This window comes from Poecile atricapillus, chromosome Z, assembly GCF_030490865.1.
Source record: "Poecile atricapillus isolate bPoeAtr1 chromosome Z, bPoeAtr1.hap1, whole genome shotgun sequence".
NCBI classification, from domain to species: Eukaryota; Metazoa; Chordata; class Aves; order Passeriformes; family Paridae; genus Poecile; species Poecile atricapillus.
The window spans coordinates 52,358,004-52,383,431 of record NC_081289.1 but is presented as its reverse complement, the minus strand read 5'-3'; the positions used below and the strand labels follow the sequence as shown (position 1 = coordinate 52,383,431).

The 25,428-nt window shown below is 40.5% G+C and overlaps 1 protein-coding gene across 1 annotated transcript in view; it reads left to right on the top strand.

Moving 5' to 3' along the window:
- Positions 1-18,823, top strand: part of LOC131593035 (ankyrin repeat domain-containing protein 26-like) — a 49,891-nt gene extending 31,068 nt beyond the window's left edge. The window contains exons 27-39 of the mRNA XM_058865200.1: positions 386-1,339; positions 2,861-3,013; positions 3,970-4,145; positions 4,343-4,436; positions 5,516-5,590; positions 6,746-6,880; positions 7,792-7,904; positions 8,310-8,451; positions 9,644-9,925; positions 10,609-10,841; positions 11,568-11,814; positions 16,227-16,272; positions 17,295-18,823. Coding sequence (XP_058721183.1) covers positions 386-1,339; positions 2,861-3,013; positions 3,970-4,145; positions 4,343-4,436; positions 5,516-5,590; positions 6,746-6,880; positions 7,792-7,904; positions 8,310-8,451; positions 9,644-9,925; positions 10,609-10,841; positions 11,568-11,814; positions 16,227-16,272; positions 17,295-17,416 — 2,772 coding nt within the window. The 3' untranslated portion in view covers positions 17,417-18,823. The remainder of the gene's footprint in view (positions 1-385; positions 1,340-2,860; positions 3,014-3,969; positions 4,146-4,342; positions 4,437-5,515; positions 5,591-6,745; positions 6,881-7,791; positions 7,905-8,309; positions 8,452-9,643; positions 9,926-10,608; positions 10,842-11,567; positions 11,815-16,226; positions 16,273-17,294) is intronic.
- Positions 18,824-25,428: the final 6,605 nt, after the last annotated feature.

Genomic DNA, 25,428 nt, shown 5'->3' with positions numbered 1-25,428 from the left:
ATTTTACCAAATTGGTAACACAGCTAAATTAATCAAAAAGGGAATATTTTAAAGGCATGCACACACAAGAAAGCACTGTCATTTTATAACCTTTATACCTTTATACCTGCAATATTTAAAATAATTTTATTATTTAGTTGCTGGTTTATGGGAAAAAAGGCATTATGTATTTGGCACGTTTATTTATGGCTATGTTACGCTTTCATTCTATGCCTACATTAGACACATGCAGTGGCTCATAGAGTAGCTTATGTCTTACCTGAAATTTCATTCTCATCTTTGAAGTCATGTTGCAATGTTAGAAACAAAAATGCGGTTTAATGCTGAAGTGGTTTTGTAGATTTATTTCCCACCTGGATATTTATTCATGTTCACTGTCATTCAGGAATCCGACACTGAGAGAGAAAAGGATCTGTTGTACAAAAATCAGTTACTGCAAGATGAGATTGCCATGTTAAGACTAGAACTTGATCAAATAAGACTTAGGCACCAGGAGGAAGAAGGAAAATATCTAGAGGAAAATGAGACCTTGAAAGAAAAAAATGAAGATCTCCAAAAAGAACTTAAGCTGAATGAGGAAACCTTAACACAAACAGTTTTTCAGTACAATGGACAACTGAACTTATTAAAGACAGAATCTGCAATGCTGACTTCCAAACTTGAGCAGACAAAAGAAAGCAAAGACAGACTAGAGACAGAAATCGAATCATTTCGTTCCCGCTTGAACACGACTGTTCAAGAACTTGAGCGTCACCAGTCATCAAAAAGTGATGCTGAACAAACATTTCAGAGAGAACGTGATGAATGGCTTCGCCTGCAAGACAAGCTCAATCATGACCTTTCAGACGTGCGAGAAGCCAACAAGAGCTTGTCTCAGCAGCTGAGTAAAGCTGAAAGCAAAGCTAATAGTCTGGAAAATGAGCTTCACCAGTTAAGACAAACACTCAGAGAGAAAACATTGCTTTTAGAAATGACACAAAAAGAATTAAGTCAAAGCCAGTGTCAGGCAAAGGAATATGATCGTGCTCGACAGCTTGAGAAAGACCAAGTAAACAAACTTACAATAAAGCAGGAATCTTTGCAGGAGCGCTTGGGCCAGCTCCAGAGTGAAAACCTTTTGCTCCGTCAGCAACTGGAAGATCTGCAGAACAAGGGGATCATCAAAGAAAAAGTAGTGAATGATGTACAAGATCGGTTTAATGATATTTTCAACAAACTCAGAGCTGATACTGAAAAGCAGGTTTACCTAGTGGAAGAGAGAAACAAGGAATTAAATGCCAAATGTATTGATTTAAGAGAACAAGTCTTCAAATATGAGACAGACAAAATAGAGAGAGAGGTAAAATATAGATTTACTGTAATTTATAGTTTTCCACTTCTTAAAATCATTTTGTGTTTCTAAAGTATATCAGTTATAAGCCATATGCATGGGACCCGATAATGATGATTTGTTCTGGTTTGTTGTGTTTCTCTTGAAATGGTGGAAGGTTTGGTAAATGGGATATTACTGCTCAGATCCGAGCAGATAGCAGAAAAAAGGTATCCAAGTCTGCTTTGATTAAGAAAGGTGATTCTTCTCTAGAACTTCTTTCATCTCTTTTTCTTAGTCCATTTTTTGCTCTGTAGAATTGGTTTAGGTATTTGATGATTTTTTTTAAGTATTGCACTAATGACACAAGTAAGAGGGATGTGAAAGGAAGAATGATCCAATATGTGACAGCTGAGAAATGAAGATGCAGATGAGTGAATATGAAGTTCCTACAGAGGAAAAACATTGCCTCTCCCTAAGTTGCTGTCAAAATTGAAGAGTATTATAGTGTCCTGGTATTAATTTATAAATATTCTGGGGGCTCTAAAGGGTCTGCCTGGAGAATGAATTGTTATCTGTGTTCCTAGGAGTAGGTAGGGAATTCTGTAATGATACAGTATTCTGGCCAATTTCAGGTAGAGTATTGACTTAAAAATTGCCTTACTCATTTTGTTTAATCTCCCTTTCTAGAAAACAGGAATTAAAGTGAATATTTAGACACATGTACTGGTATACGGTTTGTCTCCTTTAATGATTTAAAATAGAATAGTGATTTAAAATTACACTTCCTTCTTCCTAACAAGTCTGCAATCTTTGAGATAAATACAGGCATGTGTGACATAACTGTATTATTCTTCATTTGTCATTTACTGTAAGATATGTGTGGGGAGAGTACTCCAGCAACACTGTCAGTCATTTTAATCTTTGAATTGCTGTATATTCTTCATACCAAAACAGCAGGTTCCCTCTGAAAATACCACATTTATATAATTGTATGAATTCTCCAGGTTTTAGTAAATCTAATATATCAGTATAAAGGTAGGTGTTATTCTAAAACATGCTTATTAAGACAGCTGTAAGAGGATGTGATTCATCATATTCTTAGAGTATATCTAAAAAGAGCTTTTAGATATAGATACTCATTTAGTTGTATTTGTAAAATGTAGGAATAGAACAAAGAATGATGTGATACCAAGTCCTGCCTTTGGTCAACAAAATAGTATCTGCAGTCAGATTATGGCTCTTGCATCACAACAGATTTCTTTGGATTATGTTAAAAAAATTCCCGTGATTTCATTGTGTGCTTATGCATGGTTTCAAGATACTTGGATCTTTTTTGTCTATTAGGAAATAGAGATCCTCATGAACAGCTGCTGACAGTTTGGGGATGCTCAGCTGAGAAAGATGGAGAGGTGATTGTGTACTTCCCTGTTGGTGATAGAATTTCACTTGCATTCAATCCAAAAACAAATCTATCATCAAATAAGTCAAAGTAAAGGCATTTTTCATGTTCTTACAACTTTTTTCATTCTCATTGAATTGTTTCATTAGGGCATTATCAGACAGCTGCAGCAGGAGCTTGCTGATGCTCTTAAAAAGCAATCTATGTCAGAAGCTTCACTCGAAGTTACTACGCGTTACCGCAGTGACCTGGAGGAAGACAAGCTGTGCTTGCAAAAGGAATTGGAAAAGGCTAAAACTAAGGTATATAGTGTCTGTAATTATATAAGTAAATCCTAGGGTGGCAGTTAAAAGCAGGATTGGATGTTGTCCTAAAACTGCAGGAAAAAGACTCAACAGCATAGATTTAATGATGTGTGAATCAATTGCATGTTTAATAAACTTGGTGTACCTGTCTTTGACATGTGGACATTATGCCCTTACTTGGACAAAATTTTTTATTTACTAAGGTGCTTTTCACAATAAATTTGTGTCTATGTCTTGTTGCCTTTGGTTTAGCCAAGCAGATTATCTGATTTCTGAAGAACAGTAGAAGTATTGGACTGCTGTGTTTGGATATTTTTATGCTGTCCTGCTTTCCCCTGCCCCCACTTCCCCCACCCTGCCCTGGCCAGGTAACACGTCAAATTCTGATTGCTTTTGTAACTTATTCTGCATTTTTTTTCCCCTTGTTTGGCCCTGCTGTAATTTGCCATCTTTAAGTGGTTTTCCTGCAAGGGAAATATAAGCTATTTCTGAGTTAGGGATCACCTTTCACAGTGTTTTTCCAAGGTATGGATGTATAGAGGCCTTGGAGTTCTAAAAGGAAAATAATATAAAATCTGATTCTTATGAGGGCCTTGTGGAGTCACTACATACAGATGAACTTCTTAATTCATGTTTTCACGGAGGAGCAAGCAAGTGAATACAAAGAGCATGCTAAATCGCCAGAAAGGTCAGAACGCCAGTGTCAGTGCTTAGGACCGTGCTCTAGGAAATTCATGGAGGGATGGGAGAGGCCACTGTAGAAGATTAGGAAGTAATACAGCTTGTGTACATTTGCTAGTAGAAGCCAAGCTTTGAAAGTTCTTGAGATGATTACAGTTCTTTGGGCACAGGGTATGGGCAGATGCCTGCAGCATGTGAATCCTTGGGCAGCAGCTGACTCCTCTGTCTAAAAGCTCACGTGACAATTGTGGATTCTTTCTGTGACTTCACAGTTGCAGGAGGTGGAAGAAAAATACCTAAATTCTGAGCGTTGTGTTCAGAACTTGAAGACTGCCTTGGATGATAAGGAAAGAGAAGCAACAGCCTCTGCCCTGAAACTGCAGGACCAGCTGTTGGCGTCTTCTGAGACTAACACTACTATAAAACAACTGGAAGAACATGTGCAACAGTAAGAGAACAGTGGGGTGAGGTATCTGTCACTTGCAGGGGTTGGCTGGAAACCACAGCATAGATAGGTAGTCTTGTTGCATCACAGCAAATTATTAATATTTTGAAGGATGTTCTTGTTTTTTATTATTTTGCAGTGTTCTTTTGGAATTGCTGCTCTGGCAGATTTTTATAATAAGACCTGTATTTCTTTTTAAGCCTTGAAATTGAAAACACCAGATTGGAAGCCACTGTCCAGCAACAAAGCAACAGGATTGAAGCCCTGCAGAGAGATCTGCAAGCCTCTGCCTCAGTAAGCTGCTCATAAATTTCTCCTTTAATGATTCCTGAACTGAGTTACATATTTCTGTGGGGAAATTTTATGATGAGATTTTCTGGAGAGCCAAGAGGAGCTCATTTCCTGCATTTTTCTGAACAGAGGCTGCTCAGAAAGCAGCCTGCTCTACTTCACAGCCATCTGGTTTTGAAAATTTTCCTGTGCTATAGCAAGTCAAACATAACAACTCTAAAAGGTAAGGATTTGACAGCAATACACTGATGTTGTTATTGTCTGCTTTAGACCCTTCATAACATCAGATGCTGCTTTGGTGTGTTTTATTTAAGGTATTCATCAAGTTAACTGGTGGAAAATCCACAGGGTATATTGATTCCAAGCCCTTTATGCCAGAGACCTGGCTGACATCATCAGACTGAAACAAAAATTACACGTCCCAGAGCTTTTGCTGTGCAGAATTGTTTTTCCTTTGGCTACTTGCTGTGTGTCTGTTCTCATGAAACAGTGAAGAGAACGGCTTGTGGTATCTGCAGAACTCAGTGTGAGGCTTGGAATTTACCACTGCTTTTACACAGTGGTTAATTTTAGCTCAGATAAGTTGCCTGAACTAAGAGAGATTTTTTGTTGTTGTTGCTTTTTGTATTGTAGCCAGTGAACTAGGGTTCTTGTTACAACTGTAGTTGTCAGTTATAGCTGAAGGTATTTTGAACATCACTGCCTGTGATAGTCAAACTTTGTGATGTACTGATACTCTCAAGAGAAGTGGGAAGGCAGTCACAAATCCTTCAGCTTTGATTAATAAGGCATGATTTTCAAGTGTACTGGGGGTGAGAAAAGCTACTTCTGCCTGTTTTCATTGAAGATTCTTTATATCTCATGTGGTCTTTTCTCTCTCCCTGCACCAAATGGCAGAAGTGATGATTGCTAACAAGATTACAGTGGCATCAAACTAAGGCTGTTTTGATCATTGTTGCTGGGTATAAATAATGTAGGAATAAAGAGGTGAAGAGGTTCTGTGTAATACTTTTGTCGGTGAGGTATAACTTCAATCTAGAAAGTCATAGTGTGCCTTCTTGCTTCTTGTAATGCTTCTATAGGTTCATAACCGCCTGGAAGACTTGATAATGAGCTTACAGACAGCACAGGCAGCTGCAGAGGACCACCACAAGCAGGTACATGACAGGCTTCTGTGAATGACTGTTTTAGTCTTTGAATATTTTCTGTATAGGTAATGGATAAAAAGATCATATGGACTGTGTAATCACACAGCTATTAAATACCCATCTGGTTTTAGAGCAAGGCACCCTCAAGGGAAAAGGCTGTAAATGTCCACTTTTTCTTACTGCTGTGTTTTGTATGTGTTGTGGTGTGCAAGGTAGTTGTGTTCATCAACATCTGATGAATTCTCTTCCCTGTCCCACCTGCAGGGATATGAGCAAGTGGCTGTGTAATGCTTCACTGCCTTCCAGGGTTAAATCATAGCAGATGACTGATAGAGTGGATGTTGTGGATAACATGAAGACCTGTGGTTGAAAGCTGAGAGAGGAGACCAGACTTGACAGATCCATATTAGCTTTGCAGTTTTCTCAGAGCTTGAGGCCATGTCAGTTTTTGTCATGACAACCAGTGTTTTACCTTCTCTGTAAGGACTTGAGAAAGTCATACAACCTAAGGATTTTGTTTTTCTGAGACTTTGTGCTGTTTTGTCACTTTCTGTAGCCAGTAAACATCTCTCTCATCATTGTTTTTTCCTTTTCTGATTTTTTAATTTTCTTTTTATTTTTTCCTTAAAAAATGCCACTAAAAGCAGCTATCTAGTCAACTTTCATTCTTTATACTTGAACCGAATCAGCAAGTTCTGTTCAACTCAAATGCATCTATTAGGCAAATCTTTGTCCTTTTAGACAGAACCATCAATACCATTGTCAATTTCAAAATGTTTTCTTGCTCTCAGATGTACAGCTGTTACAGAACCCATGAGGGTAGGATATATTCTGTGGTGGGCACTAGAAATGAGTAAAATAGAAAGTATGTCATGAACTCTGGAGAACCTTTGGAAGAAAGCTACAGGGTGATTTTGTGTGTCTATTTGTTATTCCCCAAAGTTCAACCTCATCTCACCACCCTTACAGCATTCATCTGTTATACCATCTTCAATTTCTCTTCTTGGTCATGTTTCCCAAGCTGTGTTTTACATTCCACATTAACATTAACCATAGACATTGGATGGGGAGAGGAGAGAGTTTCCGTTTAAGTTACAGCTTTCTGTTGCAGTGTTTTCTTTATGGTCACCTTAGTTTCGTCTTCTGCCATTGCTGCTTTTACAGGTGCAAAAGCAGAATATGATGGCTCTGACATCAAAGGACTTGCAGAGCATGTGGGAAGAGCAGTTTAAGTCAAGATCCAGCCTCGAAGAGCGTGTTGCTCAACTTGACAGGGAAAAGGCAGACCTCTTTGAACAGGTAAATCCGGATAATTCTCTGGAGACCTAAGCCAGTACCTGAGAGAACCACATTAATCTTTTGGTCAAGTTCTTACATAAAGAGCATTTTTTTATTACCCCTGCCATTCAGGCTCTGGATATGTTGTGATTTCTGGATCATCCAGGAAGCAAATGAAAGCTATCTGGATATCTTGTGTAAGTTCTGGAGTAACTGTCTGAAAGAGTTCCCAGCATGGTTTTGCATCAGTTGAGTATATCAAGCAGGGCTTCAGTTCCCCAGTTCTTTCTTGCATTCCTTCTGGCCATCTTCTGACCCCTTGTTTTCCGGGCAGGGTTGAAGTATTTAATTTTTCCAGAGCGGTGAATGGAGGAGCAGCAGCATGTTTTAAGACTAGTGGATGCTTAAAAGCCTTGCAGAAAAACATACTGAAGGAATTCTGGGGAAATGAACTAGTGCTTGAGAAACAAGAAATGACTGACAGTTTCAAAAGGCCAATCTTTCCCTCCTCGTCTGTAGAGGAATAAAGGAAGTACAAAGCAACTAGCACATAAGTAAGTAGCCACAAAGAAGAGGTGGAAGGGAATTGTATATTGAAAAAATTCCCAAAGACCAAATTCCTCTGCCTGCTGATCAATAAAGATCCTGTAAAACCTTTAGATTGATTTGTATTCTCCCATGATAAACATACCTACATAATCCTTGCTGTGAGTTGAGAACTCCTGAAAGTAGTCCAGCATCTTTCCCATTTTTGTTTCAGTGGAGGCATCTGTTTTTGTTCTTCAATATTGGCCAGCTTGCTGTGAAACCTAACGTGGAACTTGGCTAACAGATGGAAGTGGACTGCAGCTTCTCTGTGGAAAATGCTAGAGACACATACTGCACATAGCTATTCTTACATTTTGTGTGTTGTGTCTCTTCTGTTTTGAAAGTGTGAGAGTGAAAGAAAGAAAGTGAAGAAACTGGTAGAGTTAAAACGCCCAGTTGAACTTCGTCTGGACCAAGAAATGAGAAGAAACTTGGAATTGCAGAAAGACTTTAAGAGGTATGGCATTTTGATATGATGAAGAGATCCCTGAATAGAAGTCCAGTTTTATTGAACTGTAATGTAATGATAGGTATACGTACTCTGTGAGCGAACTGAAGTCTCATGTTAGTTCCTGGAAGGTACATCTGTACATGAGCCTATACTTATAGCTGCAAGAGGAGTTGCCAATCCAGGTTGTTCTGCAGTTCTCCAGGTGTGGGGAAGGAAGTCTTCAGTCCATCTTTTCAGCTGAAATTTGCATGCACCAGGTGATTTGTGGCACCAGAAGAGCAGGATTTTTCTCAGAAATTCCTGGTGCTGTTAAGTATGTTAAAGATGAAGCTATATCTGCACTCCTTATTTGAGAGCATATGGAAAAGATTGCTTATTCCTCTGTTTCATTGTTTTCCGAACAATGTTTAGGTTGAAGAGACTTCTCAGTAGAGCTACGAAGAAAATAAGGGTATATGAGGAGAGAGAAATGGAGTCACAGCTTAATTTGAAAGGAGAAATGAAGAGCAGATATTCTGAAATGGTCAGTGAAGTTGATAGATTGAGAACAAAGGTGAGCTCTGCATAATTTGGGGTGGGTTTGGTTGTTTTGTTTCAAATCTGTGTGAAGTTCTCCCTGTATTTCTTGTAATGTTGATGATTTTCTTTCCTTGGCTGTATTTAAGATTTGATTGATCTCTCCCAGTGCTTCTTCTACTGTTGGAGAAGCAGGTGGCTATAACTCATACTGATGTAGTTGTCATCATGCGTAAATATACAATCCTTAAGTGCAATGGCACAGGAAGGGCAGAGTGTCATGCAGAGGAAGGGCAAGCCAAGAGTGGCAGCAAGGCTGGCAGGGTCCGTGCCCTCATGGGCCGGGGAGCAGTCCCACAGGTGCTCACCAAGCAGAACAGGACTGGTGGCAGCAGGCAGGGTCAGCCAAGAGTGCAGAACCTCAGACCCAGCCTTAGGGATGGGCAGTTCTGCCAACCAGGACATTGTGTCCATGGGTGAGGATCAGGGCTGAGAGCAGCAGGCCTCAGCTGAGGCCTGGCTGCAGCCTGAGGCTGTGGCAGCATCACCTACGTCTGACAGATGGGTTCCTTCTCTGGAAGAGAGGGGAGGAACACTGCTGTTGCTCACACAACAAGAACAGCCCTTGAGCCCTGTCTTGGGCACGAGTTCAGCCAGAGGCAGTTGGGACTTTGCTTTTCTGAAAAGTGGTTTTTTTGCACAGGGTACGATTACAAGAGGTGACATAGGAAAACTGCTGTAACTTTTTGCTCACAGGTAGCTGTTTCAGCCCATCTTGGCAAGGGGACCCAGAAGTATTGTTGCTGGAGATGTTTTTGAGGTTCTGGCTGTTCAGTAGTAGCATTTATAAACTTTATGTACTTCTCCGTTCATTACTCAGATTCATTGCGAGAGAAGCCACAATTCACAGTTATGCTCTGCTTTAGAAGGCATCATTGTAAAATCAGTTACTGCCTTTGCAGTGACCCATTTTTAGCCCAGAAGCTAATAGCAGTTTTGCATGAAGAATTGTGAAAGAATTCCTCAGGTTCCCATTCTGTCACAAATTATGTGAAGGCTCATCTTGTTGGAAAAGAAGAACCCAGTTACCTTAAGTTTCTAATACTAAGTTTCTAATAATGAGTATGCAGATGATAAATACAGACAACTCCTTTAGTGATTTTAACAGAATTCACTTTCTTTAGATGCCTCTGAGTTTTTTGTTTGTTTTTTTTTTTCCTTGTGTACAGGTTGCTGAACTTTCCCAGCAGCTGGACATGGAGTCTAAAAAAAGCATGCAGCTGGAAGCACAAAACCGGGATTTGCAAGAAGAGCTATCTACCCTGCAAGGGAACTGTGAAAAACTGGAGAAGAGCAAATGCCAGCTGAAAGAACAGGTGGCAAAACTCCAGCATCACTTGGAGACCAATATGGTGGATCACAACCAAATAGAGCAATATAAAAGAGAGGTTGATGAGCGAGCAGGACAAGAAATAAGACAAAAATTACAAGAAGTCAATCTGTTTTTGCAAGTGAGTGACTTTCTGACATATATCTGTAGGTACTCTGTAGACTTTGGTTGTGGCCACCATTTCTTAGTGTTTTGCTTTGGGTGCTCAGTTCTGTGTGTTAGCATTGTACTTGTGTCTGTACCAAAGGGCATATGGTTGGGCAGGAGTGCCCTTATGGTGTGTAATGTGCCGGCAGGTCCCTGAATCAAAAGCTTGCCCAAGGTAGGTTTCCATTTTGCAGTGCTTGGGGCTGTCTTTGTCCACTGGGCTGCTTCTCACTGTTTGTGCTTGAAAAGGTTTTGCACCTTCCAGCTGCCACAGCCAGACCTACAGGTCCGGTTTTGTCCTTGTACGGGGGACAGTACTCAGAAAAGAAGTGACTGAAGTTGCAGGTGTGGAGACTGGGAGGAGGTGAGGCATCCTGCTAAGGTCTTTGAGGAATCCTGTTCTCCTTGCCCTGTCCTACAGAGATTGTGCCCTTTCATTAGTAGCTTTGAATAGTAGTACAGAGTTGGGCTTCATCCTGAGTGAAAAGAATTATTTCTCCTGAGGTAGCTCCTGGGTTCTGCCTTAATTGCTGATGGTAGTGAGGAGACAGCTACTTCTGAGCCAAGCTGGACCCATGACCTTGGTTACATGCAGTTGACAGGTGGGGAGAGTTCTCTTTTCGTGTGTGGTGGTTGAAGGTGCAATGTCTTTTTCAGGCACAGGCAGCCTCCCAGGACAGACTAGAACACATCAGAGCAAGTCATCATGCTTCTCTGAGAAACCAGCTAAAAGACAGAATTAGAGATCTTGAGTGTGAATTGGATAAAATAAAAAATACTCAACAAGAGAGTTTTCCAAAGGAATGTGCACAGGCAGAAATGGAAAAGTTCAAGGAGCTGTATCTGGAGGAAGTGAAAACTAGACGATGCCTAGCAAAGAAACTGGAAAGGTAAGTCTGTGCTTTTTTTGGACTAGTAATAAGAGACTCCTTTTTTCTCATGCCTATTTCTTGTTAATTCCTCTTCTGCACCTGGCCAGAATTGGAAGCCTATGATGGCGTGTCTGTGGGCAAAGTACCTTAAGACCTGGTTCAACAGGCTTTCATTTCTCTTTAGAGTTTCACCAGGTGCACAACTGATCATGGCTTTAACAAGGTACTTTTCAAGTTGATACTGTTTTAACTGGCAGGGTTTTTCTGCCAGTCTCTATAATCTCATCTTCTGTACAACAGAAAAAATGAATCTCATGTCCTTTATTGTTTAAATAAGGGTAGGCCTTTGAGAGAACAGATTTCTATTCTGTGAAGAAAAGATAGAAATTATCTCTTTTGATTACTGTTTAAGCAGTGGCTCTGAGCTCTGAGTTTTCCTTGGGAAGGGGGGACCAGCTCAGAGTTGTTATGGAGGTGACGTACCTTCCAGAAGAAGCTGTGTAAACACATGGCTTTCACAAAAGGCTTTGAAGCCCTCATGCTGAGCAGTCCTAAGCGTTGGTGACACTTGCTGCTCTTTGCACCCTAGTGTGACATCTTAGAAACAGGCCCTCCAAACAAGCTCAGGTGAAATGATGGACTATTTTTGGAGGCTCTTCATCTCAGAAGTCAAATAATAGTCAAGAACCTGGAGAGTAACTTTGGTTACAAAGGTAATTGCTTGTGTGCTTCCAAATGTTTCAGAGCTAGTGAGAGACTTGAAGAAGCCAATGCTAAGCTCCTCCGGGAGCGCCAGAAAAGCAAATCGTTAATCACAAGCAGCATTGTCAGTGGAGGTCTGGCTGCAACTCCAGTTCTGTATTCAACTGCACTGGGACATCTTGGCAACAGCTTGGGACTGAACAGAAGTCTCAGTCTAGGAGGAAGCTTCCTAAGCCCAAGTGAGAACACGTTATCCTCAAGAAACAGGGTTGCAGCCTTCGTGGCCAAGGTAAGCATTTTGAAATACCATTCTCAACTGCTGCCGATGAGTAGCTGTATGCAAGGTTGTCCTTTTCAGCCTGAAGTTAGAATCCATTTATTGTTCCATGCCATATTCTCTAATATGCAAAGAAACCCCTAATCTTCAGAACAGTGCACAGCACTACATTGTAAGGCTGAAGACTTTTGGTCATCAGGGTTGTAAAATTTTCAAGAGTGTCAAAGGCCATGAAGTATTTAGGTCAAAGCAGTGAACTCTGTTACTACATTCTTTTACAAGAGAAACTATGACAAGGAATACTGTGGCAAAGGGAGTTCCCAGCTAAGCTCAACATGAGATTCCAATGTATGGTTTGGCTAACCTGTTTAAAGTGGCAAACATCACACTGAGTGACAAATCAAATAAGACATCTGAGACACCTTTTTCTTCTTTCTTGATCTTCACTCCAGTAGTTTCTTCACAGAACTTGCTTTAATAAGTTAATACCAACAAAAGCATGCTTCAAAAATAGGATGATATGAATGGGATGGCATAGCCTTGCTCTTACACTTCGCTGCAGAAAACATACTACATATAGCAGACATTTGTTCTGGTAGTTGCTGCCATGTGTCATTTCATGAAACAGTAGAATTACCTACTCTTGGCAAGTTTCCAGAGCTTTCTGATTTTGTAGCAATGCTGCAACCTCTGAAATACCTCTGGTGCAAGTATGCCCTGTAATTAGCAGTCAGTGTGATAGCATATCCCTTACGGAACACTGACCATTATACCATGAAAACCCATACTAATAGTTGTAATCAGTGGGAGACCATGGGATTGAGGCATGGCCAAGCTTCTCTCTTGAGTCGTTGTATTCTGTTGTCGAGGAAATGTGACAAGTATGTGTTCACTTTTAAGTCCATCTCAGTTTGGCGGTTCCCCCTCATTGGAAAGAACCCGTTCAAACCATGTGTCTACATAGAGCACCTGTTTTACACACAGAAAGCCAGAACAAAGGGGGCCAAGGCAGCATGGGAAATGCTTAGTTGTGGCAGTTACAGAGATGAACTCTCTGTAGCTGTGAACACTCTTTTGAGGGCGGGGAGGTGGACAGACAGACCTTACTGGAAGAACTTGTGAGGTCATTAGTACTGTATCATCTGCAGGGGCTATTCTGCGTACAAGCACTAGAAAGGAAGGAAAATTCAGGGGCCAGCTGTGAAAGGGAAATAAAGAGGAAACCAGGAGGAGTAAGGAGCACAGAACAAGAGAGGAAAAGAAAGGACAGAGAGATGGGAGCAAGATATTAAGAAAAAGGCAAAAGAGGAAACCATTCCTCTTCTAGGCAAAAAAGCTGCCCTAGGTTAAAAGGAAAGGTTTAACACTTGTGCCTTTTTTGGAGAAGAATGAGGAAAACAGACAGCAAAAGGAAAGAAAGTGGGAGTACTCGGTGCTTCTTCAAACTCAATTACAGCAACAGTTTTCAGGTAGTGCTTTCCATTTTCATTTTCCTGAAGATACTGGAATATCTGAGAATCTCAGAGTTTTGTCATTATCAAGATAGATAAAACCTCCACATGCTTGCTGCCTTCCCTTAAGTAGGGAAATTTAATTACAGAAGTTAAATATTTATCCAGGCCATTTTGTGGCTCGTTGTTTTATACAACTGCTAATAAATACACATGCATTGTAAATACAACTCAAACTGCTATATATAGGCCTCTTCAGTGTTTTGTGAGAAATGCTTCCAAATCCACTTGTGAAAAAACATTTGAGCTGATTGCAAGACAAGTCTGCATTAGATCTGAGAATGGTGATATTGTTCCCTCTTGGTGTCCTGGCTTCAACAGCACCCACAGAGTTTCCCTCCAAAGCATGTGTGTCTCTCAGCTTTGAGCATACTCTCAAGGAAGCTGTTGAACAATTATGTATGACATTTTCCCAGTCTTCATTACTGATGTCCAGAGGGAATTTGCTTCTTAATTTGGGCCTTTCTTCTACACTAACATTTTTCCTTCCTAATGCAGTTTTGTTGGTAGGACTGAGTCCCCTGAAGCTCTCTCTGCTGTTGATCACAACATATGGAGACTTTTAGTTTGTTGTCACCAGAGGAGCTAAGGATAATTCACTCTCACTATACAGTTTGTCTTCTTAGGATTCCCTTCGAAATCTAATACTGTATCAAATTCTGAAGTTTTCTACCTTGAATAAGGGCGAGTCAAACAACTGCTGTACACACAGAAAACTTACCTATTTCTTACCATTTCAACCATGTTTTCTTAAGAGAAAGATGGAAATCTCAGCATACCAGATTTCTCTCAATCAAAGCAGAAGGCAGGTCTCTGGGACTCAGATTTCCTGCTGTGAATTTATCCTCCCTCATATTAAATTGAGATGCACATTCTATTGTGATAAGTCTTCCTGAAATTATCAATTAGGGAACAGTGGAGACTGTCATAGCATCATCTGTAGCCTCAAGTACCTCAATGTTCAGTGTGTTCAGGAAAGTCCTAAGACCTGGTTTTCCCTCTCAAAGTCATAAATAGGAAGTACTGTTAGTGGTCTGTGTACCAGAATATGGAAAATGAAGCCTTAGTGCATAGCCTAAAGCTGGGAATGTCTGTCTGCTGCAAGTATTGCAAGAAGACTTTGGGACTTGGTATATTTACAAACTGACAACCTTCCATCCTAACAGCTGTGCCAAAGGCTGCTGCAAATGCTTGTGGGTATCTTGACATGGAAAAGAATAGCGAACACTGCTAGCTGCAGCCAGTGTCAATTGGTGGATTTATGAAATCAGTTTCCTTACGTAATGTAAGAAAGGGAATGTCAGCTCCCTGTGCTCTCTCAACTTCTGTTCCTCTTCTGATTTCATTTTCCAACTACCCTCTTGTATTTTAGTGGTCTTTCTATTGTGAGCTTTTTTCCTTGCCTCATGCACATGTAGGCCATGTTCTTGTGTCTCACTGAAGATCTTTGAACTTAAGGCTCTTTTTCTTTCTTCTTCAGCTCCTTAATCAAAAAATCTTCTCTCTCTTCTCTGCAGCCAGATATGTGACAAGGTTTGTAGCCTGTACTATTTAACCTTGGGTGCTACTGCAAATGTTTTGTCAATTTATGCTGTTAGGTTTTGATTCAAACTTGCTGATGCATTCACATTGGCCTAAAGCTGGAAATGCTTTGAAGTTGCTGGTTTCCCTGAGTGAAAGAGTGACTGCTGCTGAGTACTTCTGTGCTTTATGTATTTGTGAAGTTATGGCTTCTGTGGTAGTTCCGCTTCTGTAAGATGGCACCGTATGTATGGATTTCATGTCTTCTAATGGAACTTGGTCAAACTAGAGGAGAAGGCTCTTTACTGCCCTTGCCTGTTCTGACAGTCAAAAAGTTCTGGGTAGCAACAGCAGTTGTGTGTGGAGTAGCAGTACTGCTCTGAAGTTGAGCTCCTAGACCCTGAGTATCATCTCATGGAGGCTTAGAGGATCCAAATTACCCTGTGCTCAAGAAGCTTCCTGGGTAAGCAGAAAGTCAACATCACTTCCTGAACCAGAATGACAGAGATGGTGACTGCTGCAAGTCACCCAGTATGTTACTGCCTGAAGAGCTAAGCAGTGAGAGGTGCCTGCCCAGGAGGTTTGGGCTAGTCAGCAGTGATGCCTTCTCCAGAGGGTTGGGGGCCAGGAGAACAGTGAGGACACTCTCAGAGTCCTCAAAGGTGTATTTTCATTCAAAGGCCTTTTCATTCCTTTTCAGAGAAATCCATGTGTTGGCTTTATTTCCACCTATTTCTCTGTCCTTGGGCAGGGAGGAGAATCACAGAAAGGTTACTGGGATAAATGAGGGGCAAACAAGACCTTTTTCTTCTCTTGATTCATCTGCACATCCCATTGCAGAGGGTCCTGTGGACCTTCTGGTCGTTGTGAAGGCTTCATAAACCGGGGAAAGTGGTTTCTTCCATCACCTCAACTACTACAGTGCTGCTTAGGATTAGTCTTGCTTTAGGCCATCTTTTGCTCTAGGCCTTAGATTTCCTGCTTCCTTCTACTGCCCATGTCTCATTTCATGTTCTGGAGGGGTCCCTTTTCTCCAGGATTCTACTGTCCACATTTGAAAAACACTTGAGGCTTGGGGGGAGTTGTTCTTTGGCTCCACTGAGAAGAGTTTGGCTCCATCTCTGTAACTCCACCCACAGTAGTGGTAGTTAATACACACAGACAAGGAGCTTTCACTGCTCCTGGAAAGAAACAGTCGCAGCTCTCTCAGCCTTTCCACATAGTTCATGTGGTCCAAGGCCTTTGGCATCTTCTTGGCCATCACCTCCATTTGGGATGATGTTTTTTAGGTTTTATCACATTGTCTGTGGGGTATAAGAATGTTGTAGGAGTTTTAGCAGTTACATTTGGGTCATACTATGTCTTAACTGTGTATTTGACATATCATTCTAGGTACGACAGGAACTGGATGAAAAAATCACTAAGGAACTGAAAGAAGGTAATGTGTCATTACATTAGGAGTGTTATTAAGGAAAAAGGTGACTGCTTCCAAGTCTCGACAGCTTTCAAGCCTTTATTTTCAACTTCCTCTGCTAAGCACAGAGATTTTTTCCTGCTAGCTCTCCAGTTTAGACTTGAAGGTAAAAAATTCCTGCTTCCCAAAATATTGTATAAAATGCTATACACTTGGCTAGAAAAAAACAAGCAAAAAGAAAATTCACCCACTGCCCCACACAGAAATACTTGGTTTAAGATGAAGTTGTCCTTCACTGGCAGCAAAAATATCAAAGAAGCCCCCATATTTTTATAGTTCTTTACAGACTGCAGCCACTCCTTCCTTCCATGTACATGGATTGCATTCAGTACTAAACCATACCATACATGTTCCTACTGTTCAATCTTGATTTTTCTTGCTATGATTCATGGCTTGCCTTTGTAGCTCAGGTGTTGCAGTCCTGTTCTGAATAAGTAAGAAGAACATGATCAGGGATAAAAGACAACATTTCTTTAGGAAGAGATCATTCAGTAGTGTTTCGGCAAGCATGAGCTCAATGCTTGTAACATGGAGCATAAAACCCACTCTACAATTTGAGACCAGAAGACAAAATCCACCTGCTTCATGATAGTTGGTCCTCCAGAGGAACTGCCTTGCAGGGACTGTAGCTGTGTAGTTGTAGAGTTCCAATAAAGCACAGCTTTGAACATTGAAGGAAAGCAAATACTTGAGGTTGAAGAGCTCTGCAGGGGCTGTGTTAAGAAGCACTTTTGAGGGCCACTGGAGTCATGTGTAGCCTCCAGAATGTCACTAGCTTTAGAAATGCAGTTGACTGATATGCACGTGTACACAAAATGTGTTTCTTCCTTTGTGCCCAGCTCCTCTCTTGTTAGGTGTCCTTGGAAATTTTAAAGTCTTGGTCAGGTTTGCAGACTCTTGAGTTATGTAAAATGTTCTTACAGGGCCTTATTTCTCCCTGTCTGATGCAAAAGTAACATAAGGAATCTTGTGTCATTTCTCCCCAGCCACTGCTGAACTTGAAACTGGATGTGCTGGATCTTCAAAAAACCTTCATGTGGATCAGGATCCCCTTTGCAGAGCAATAGAGGAATACCGTGATGTTTTAACCAAAAATTATATGATTTGAATTAAATATTGTGGAAAGACTCTAGACAATTTTCGCTTTTATAGGACATCTATGGTTTCCCTTCTCCCTGCTTCAGATGTGAATACTTGTTCATTGCAGTCTGAATATAAACTCTGAAGTCTTTTAAATGGATGTCAAGCACAGTGCACTCATCTATTGGGATTTTCCTGCATAGCTGGCTTCTTTTGCATTCACAGTAAGACTCAAATCTATTTTTCCTGACCAGCAGATTGACTGATCTGCATTCTTGAGCTTGACAAAACTGTCTGTGTTTCCTCTTACAGTAGCTGTGTTATGTTGCTCCACTCATGTTCTGTGTTTTAACAAAAGTGTTCCCTTTGTTCTGTTTAATCCTTTCATTCGATGTGTTTGTTAATTCTTCAGTGTTACTTCAATGCTCAGGACATCATTTGATGTGCTTTGAGCCCAGTGTTTCAGTCCTGATGCAGTGACTAAATTTATGCAGTGATGCAGTGATTCAATTTCTGTTAATTAATTTATAGTGGTGTTCAAGCTGGAGAAAAGAGCACTTAACATTGTTGTCACTTTATGTGACGTAGATTTAAAATTACTGTGAGTGTGCAGTAGTGCCAAGACTTGTTATATGGTCTTTTTTGTATTTTTATTTTGTATCACAGAATGAGTGAGGTTGGAAGGGACTTCTGGAGGCTATTTGTTCTATCGCTCCTGCTCCAGGAGGACCACCTTTAGCCAGTTTCCCAGATCTTTGCTGGTTTTTGAATTACTTCAGAAATGGAGACTCCAGAGCCTCCATGGGCAACCTGGCCTCATGATCAGTCACTATCTCAATACACTTGAATATCATGAAGGCTATTCAAACTCATTACTTCTCATGATATTGGTGTTTCTTTATTTAAAATTGCTGCAGCTTCAGACTTTTGCAGCTCTTGCTTAAATACTTGTGGTACACCTGAAAACACTTCCATTGGGAGAGGGGAAAAAGAAACATTAATACTATCAACTTTCCTCAGTGCTCTCCAGAACTTGTGTGATAGGATACCTAATCTTTTTGTTGCTGTTAGCAGCTGATGATAATGGTGTCTGTAGGCCAGATGTGGTGGAAAATTGATAGCAACCATTTAAGCAGGTTTATCTATATCAGGGAGTTACCAGTTTTTAATTAAGATACGAGTTGTCATTTCCCATCTGCAAGTCACCAGAAGAGTATAGAACAAAGTCCTAGTTTTGGAAAAGTAAGAATGATTGTACTGAGATGAATCAAGACTGAAAGAATTTTAGGGTTTTACCTACTATTTTAAGGACTTAACAGATAGTGAGAAAAGCATTAAATGCTGCTGTGACACTTTTCCTTTTTTATATGAACACATTTTTGTGAAGCTATTATACTGTATTTAATTGAACTTGAGATTTAATAAATTTTGCAATCTAGAACATGGCTTTGTTTTATTGTTCCCCTTCTTGACACTGCTTTTCACCCCTTCCTTGCTCATAGAACTCTCCAGAGCTCTCGATGCATCTTGCCTGTCCTTAGAGACTGGCCTGCTACAGATGAGTGACTCAAAACACTTGACCATTTGCAGTAACTGTCCAGGTGCTGCAAGAGACTGGACTGGCTCGGACAGTCAGCTGTGTGCTTGGCTAGTGATGCACAGAGTGGCCTCCCCAGTGCAGGTGGTGTGCCCACCTGAGGCTACAAACTGGGTTTCCAGATAAGGGAAGAGGCCAATAAGAGGCAAATCCTGCAAAGTGGGATAGTCTTTCTTACTATGCCAATATCTTCCCTTACATAATGGCTCAGCTGTGTGAACTCCCCTCTGAAGTATCCTATGGTAATCCAAGGATGAAGGTATTCATCTTGGCTCATGGGCTGTGATTGAGCTGTACTGGGTAAGAGACAGCTGCAGCGTCTTAGAAGGTGTCAAGGACTCATGGAATGTCCCATGATCCAGTAATATATCATCCAGGGGAATTGCAGGAGGTGTTTCCACCTAGCCTCAGCAAAATGTAAACCCCATGGTGTTTTGTGGACTCCTTCCTCCCCACTTGATGGATACAGCCTGCAACCACCACATCAACAAGACTGAAACCACCAAGATGACAAAAGACAACCAAAAGGCTGTCATTGGAACCTACGGGGTGATATATCTGATATTTCAAACAGTTTATTCTGTTTCTCAGTATCTCTTTCTCCCTTCTCTCCCTCTCTCCCTCCACTTTTTCCTATCTCTCTCTACCTCACATTTACTGTTAAAGAAAAATCTGTACTATTGCCTTTGGCATATGGTCTCACTTTCACCTTTAGTCAGACAGAGGCTTCTCTTTAATAGTTTTAATAGGTCAGATCTTAACAGTGAGGGGTCAGCCAAATATGTCCCTTTCCTCCGAGGGACCTGAAGCACAGTCATGTTATAATCATGGGCTCGAGCTGAGCTAGTACTAATTACAGTTTCCCAGACTCTTTGGGCATTTTAGAGGAATCCTCTTTGGGATCTGTGCAGAAGGCAAAGGCGCTGGGTGAGCTTCTGGCAGCCATGAAAGGCACATCCTACCAGTCTGGAGCCTGTGGGGAGCTGACCCAGATGTAGCCTGAAAAAGTGTTAGGAAATTTCTCCAGCCTGCTTCTGGGACGTCGTAGTGTCTCTCCACCCAGAAAATTTTGCTTATCTTTGGGACAAACAAGGAAATGTTTTTAAGTATGTTTGTAACAGGCTGCATGCTGTTGCTTGGCTGGTGGAGCAGCTGAAGAGAAAGTCAGTGTAGGCAGGGGGGCACAGGGATAAGGAGAAATCCACACCGTCTCTTGAAGGTCCATCTCCAGTGCCCCAGTGAGGATGCCTGGTGACCTGAGAGGAGCTAAGGTAGTCAGGGGAGGCTGCTGACACCTGGAAGACAGGAAATATCTGCCCCATCTTCAAGAAGGGCAAGACACAGGAGCTGGGGAACAGGCCAGTCAGCCTCATCTCACTGCCTGGGAAGGTGATGGAGTACATTCTCCTGGAATGCCTTTTCTGAAAATGTTAGGGACAAAAATGTGATGGGGAGGAGTTGGCACAGGTCTGTGAAGGGGACAATGCCATGCCACTCTGGTAGCCTTCTACGATTATGTGAGTAATTCAGTGGACAGAGGACATGTCTTTACTTTAGTAATGCTTTCTTTTGCTTGCACTGTAACAGTGACATTTAATTTTTGGAACTTCCTGATCACTTTCCAAAGGGAAAGCAACAGTGTTTCTTAATTTCTTTGCTAAAATATTTTAGAAACCCTTGCAGATCACTGGCTGCAAGACAATTACTAGAATTTGTATTACAATTGTATAGAATATATAATTCTGTTTCAGAAAATCTCATTGTATCAGTCACTTTTTCCTCACAACAAATGATGTAAGAAGTTTTCTGGGTTTTCCAGTCTTCAAAATATTGCACTGAATTGTGGCCACAAAACATAATTAGTTTTTCATTGCTATTTGTTAGCAGAATAGTGGCTTGAACAATTGATTAAAGGCAGTTTGAATAGTGCTATCTCTATAAGTGAACCTTGACCTCTAAAATATCCAGGATCTGCTTACAATTCACTGACCTCTGCAGTTCCAGCTGCCTCTTTAATGCTTTGCAGAGAGAATATAATTCTGGTATCCTGTCAGCATACTGATCAACTCTTTTCATCTTCTCTTTACCTTAGAGGCACCTCTCACTGCCCTTACCTGGATATAGAGATAAATCACCTGTTAATAAACCCAAACAAGCTATAAGTTCCCTTTTCCTGGAAAAGCCAGTGGTAAATGCTTCTTTACTGCTGGCTTTTGGTGAGAAGTGAAGGTTGTCTGCTGGACAAAGCAAACTAAAAACCAGTGTTAGCACCTAGCATATCAATAAGGGAAAGTCTAGTCAGCTCATTAACTTGAAAGGTGATTTGTTTGTTTTCTTGTTCAGCAGTGAAAAAGCTTCTTAAAAGTGGATGGCTGATTCTTGGTCTTTGTTGAAAACAACACCCTGAAAATGGTGTGCTACCACATTACATGACAATATTCTTTACCCCAAAACTCCCCTAAGCTTAAGCAGCACTTGGGTTGAAGTTACTGTAATAGCTGACCATTCTACTATTTATTGCCTGTGATGTGTTATTGATGATTAATTACTACTTTTACTTAATTACTGCTAATGGATGGTGACTTCCACAAGCAAGAGCACAGTCCATGCTTAATTTAAGTTGGACCATGTAAGGCATTATGAGCACAGCTGTGTTTTGCAAATGACAAGAACAATTTTCATTTTTTGTCTTCTCATCATTTCTTTTTAACTGTAGAAACAGAGTAAAAAATCTCTTCCTACCTCAGAGGCCTATTACTAGACATCTATAGCAGCATCTCTATGTAAAATGGAGCTCTAGGCATCTCTGTAAACAAAAAAATTCCTCATTCACATTTATAAACACTTGTGATGCCTACATGAACACTGCTGTTAGTACCCTTCTTGCCACTGAAGTGCTGACTGTTGCAGCCTTAGAGAAAAGTCACCTTTTACCTCCAGCTGTATTACCAAAATCCTGTGCATACAACTACATTCGATTTTGCAGAAATGGATACACAGTTCCCATCCAATTCAGATTCTCCTCTGGAATGGCTTTTCATGAAATGGGATCAGGCTGACAGTTTTAGCACATCAAGGGAAAAGTAACACAGTACAAAGCTAACAGTCCTTTCACAGCTGCTAGGTAGCCACAGCAAAAATTACTTACTATGAAATTCTGGATGACATGGGCACATTTCAGCTCTCTTTTCCACGCAATTCTTCAACCAACCTACTCAACAAAATGTCTTTGTATTTACCCAAATTGTTTTATGCTGTCTTCTAATTTTCAAGAGTTGCAGGGCTGTAGCCTGGGAATGCACTAATATTTTGAAGAAGCGGGGTTTCAAAACCTGGTTAATTTCTTGGTATTCGCAGTGAAGCCAAGCTTTCTTCCATTAAGAAAAGGATATATTTGGGGGTGAGGGTTTAATGTTTACCCACAATTTTTTGGGCAAAGAAGTTACTTTAAACACAGGCTGAATTTAATCTCCTTTTCTAAATTATTCTATTGCTTTCCAACTTTATTTTTAAACAAAATCCTGCAGCTTCATTTTGCCATCTGGGACCTAAGTCACTGTGAGAAAAAACAACTTTTATTTTGAACACAGAAGACAGGATGTGTCAATGTTCTGGGCATGCAGTCAGGAACAAACAGATATAATATGTACCAGAAGTGCAGGGAAAAGAAATTGCTCACTGACTTTTGTAACTCACCTGTACTTCTCTAGATTATCTTCACTGATTAGGCCTTTTTTGGTGCTGTAGTAGAAGCTTTGTCATCTTAGAAGTTTCTTGCTTCATTAAGTTACTAAGGCTCAGGTGGCCCATGGCAGAGAGCACAGAAACTTCAGTACTTTCAGAACGAATGTTCAGCTGCTTAAAGGCCCAAGAAAATGGAGGGCATCGCTCAGGCACACTTGTGTGTTGAAGAGTGGCATTAACAGTAGGGTAACCTGGTAATTCCCTTTTAGCTAAGGACCATTTTGCTGCCATCTGCACTTAGCTGTTGAAACTCAGAAAAAGCATAATTAGAACCAAACTCAAAACTATTGACACATACAGTGTAGTTATAAAACACTGTACATGTCTTATCCATAAATGAAATGGATATATACAAACATATTCATGTTTTTCTTTCTTACTGCTTTCTGCATTGGCTGGACTTCTGTAAAACGGTGAAATCAGAAGTTGCAGCATAAAACTCAAAATTACTTTGATGGATATTATAAATGATGCAAGAAGTCAAACTAGTCTCTGGACAAATCAGGAAGCTGTCCCCCTCACCCACATAATGATCATCACTTAAATTATAAAAATCGCTCTGTTCCATTTCTTATCAGAGACTGTTTCTACTTGGATCCTAACAATTTTAATTGAATGTGAGCTGATGACTTTTCACAGAAGGTGTCTTGAGAATCAGAAGTGCAATTCCAGAGAGTGATCCTACGTTATAGTTACACAAAATAACCTTCAGCCTTTCTTTTCCAAGTCCTTGACCATTTGCACTTCCTAGATTTAAACTGCACTCACGCCTGACTCTTGTATCCAGGATGAGTTAGGACAACCCATAGAAGAAACATGGAAAAAGCAAGAAGGCTGTTTCCGTTCAGCATTGATGAACACACACGTTCATGGATTTTGCACTTGCACTTTAATCATAGAAATCATTCTGCACGCTCCTACTGCTAATGATCTCATTGTTAGGAGGAAGGCTGGCCCCAGTCCTACTGACTGTTTACATCCTAATGTGCTGGTTTTTAAATCTGTTTCCAAACTGACTGAGGTCCTATTGTCTGATATTTCCTCCACAGCATCACACATTTTCAATCAGCATCAGCTCCTTAGCCATAATCACTTCCTGCCTTGGCTTCTGTTCAGTCTTGTAACTCAGTGCAAAATGGAGCTCCTGTACATTTGGTCTGTATGCATGAAATGGTATAGAGATGAGGTGGTACTTAGGTGGCAGTTGGCAAGAAATGCTTTTAGTAATTGGAAATGCTACAAACCAAATTTGAAACGGTTCTAGATAGCTAGGGGTTTTATTGCTGCATGGTTTTTTTCTGGTCTTTTGCATGCACAATGCTTTGAATACAAGCTTGACAACCTGTCCCTGAATCCATGGGCTCTACATCCCACACATGTTCATCAGTGTGAATGCTGCAGATCCCAGCCATACACCACCAGCAGCTCGAGCCAGTTTGCAGAAAGATGGCAGAATTTATGTGCATACAGGTTTCCATCTGCATCATAAACAGAGTTTCAGTCTGAAAATTACACAAGTGTGAATTACCAAAAATTTAAGCAGAAAAATATAAAGCAATAACCATAATTAAAAAGTAACATTTTAGGATAGGAAGCTTCCATATAAAATTCCAGTGCCTTAAAATATTTCTGAGTAGAAAATGTTTTCTTACAATTTCTCAGTATTTCTTATAAGATGAATGATTTATACAGATACAGTAACTGTATCTGTGTTTAAGAGAATTTCGCTACAATGACCACAGCTGTAAGGCCCAACTTTGTTCACATTCAACAGATTTCCATCCTAGTTACTTCTATTTTTTTATACATTAGAGTACTTCAGATCCAGCTTTTTCAATTTCTCCACCTGAATAAACCATTCCCATTTCTACACAGAGCACTGTAATCATCACTGCTGGATTCAACACTAAAGATAAAATAAACCTAGAGTATAAAACAAGATGGCAGGAAAGCCATTAAAGAGGTTTTAGCAGACAAAAGCAGTATATGCCCATGTGCTTGTCCTCCCTAAAGTAATGAAAGCCTTTCATCTAAAAGTGCAAGTAGCAGGAAAGAAGTTGAGCACTCAGTGAAATTTTTTGGCATCCGGCAGCACAATTACTGATGTAAGGCTGAACGGCAGCAGCGCATTGTTCCAAGTGAGTTCCAGAGCACCTGGAATGTGTTGCAAGGCTCCAGGAAGGAATATTACCAAGTATATAAGTCCTGCTGTTAGGGCTACCAGATTTTGGCAAAAGTCTGAATACTATTGTGTTTTCAGCTTTGATTTTCACTTGCGTCAGTGGAGCTTTTAATTCCTTCAGGGAAAATGCTACTGATGTAAGAAATTTCAGCATTTCTGCCATTATTGTAAAAATTACGGAAAGGCAGGCCCCTGAAAAGGACCCTAAGGCAAAATATAGCACGCTGAGAGAGGCTATCAGGAACAAGATTCCCAGAACAAATACCTGATTCTTTACTATCTTCTGTCATTTTAACCTAGGTCTGGTACAAGTTTTCCCTCTCACCTCAAGAATCTTGAACTTCTGGCACATCTGTGTTTCATAGTTACTTGTCCATGAATACCTGATATTTGAAGTTATAATTATTATTATTATTAAATAATAATGCCTTATTATTTAAGCAACAGAGAAGCTAAAACTAATTGATAAGACAGTTTTTCTGGCTACTGTAATCGTAATCTAATTCCTAAAGGAGCA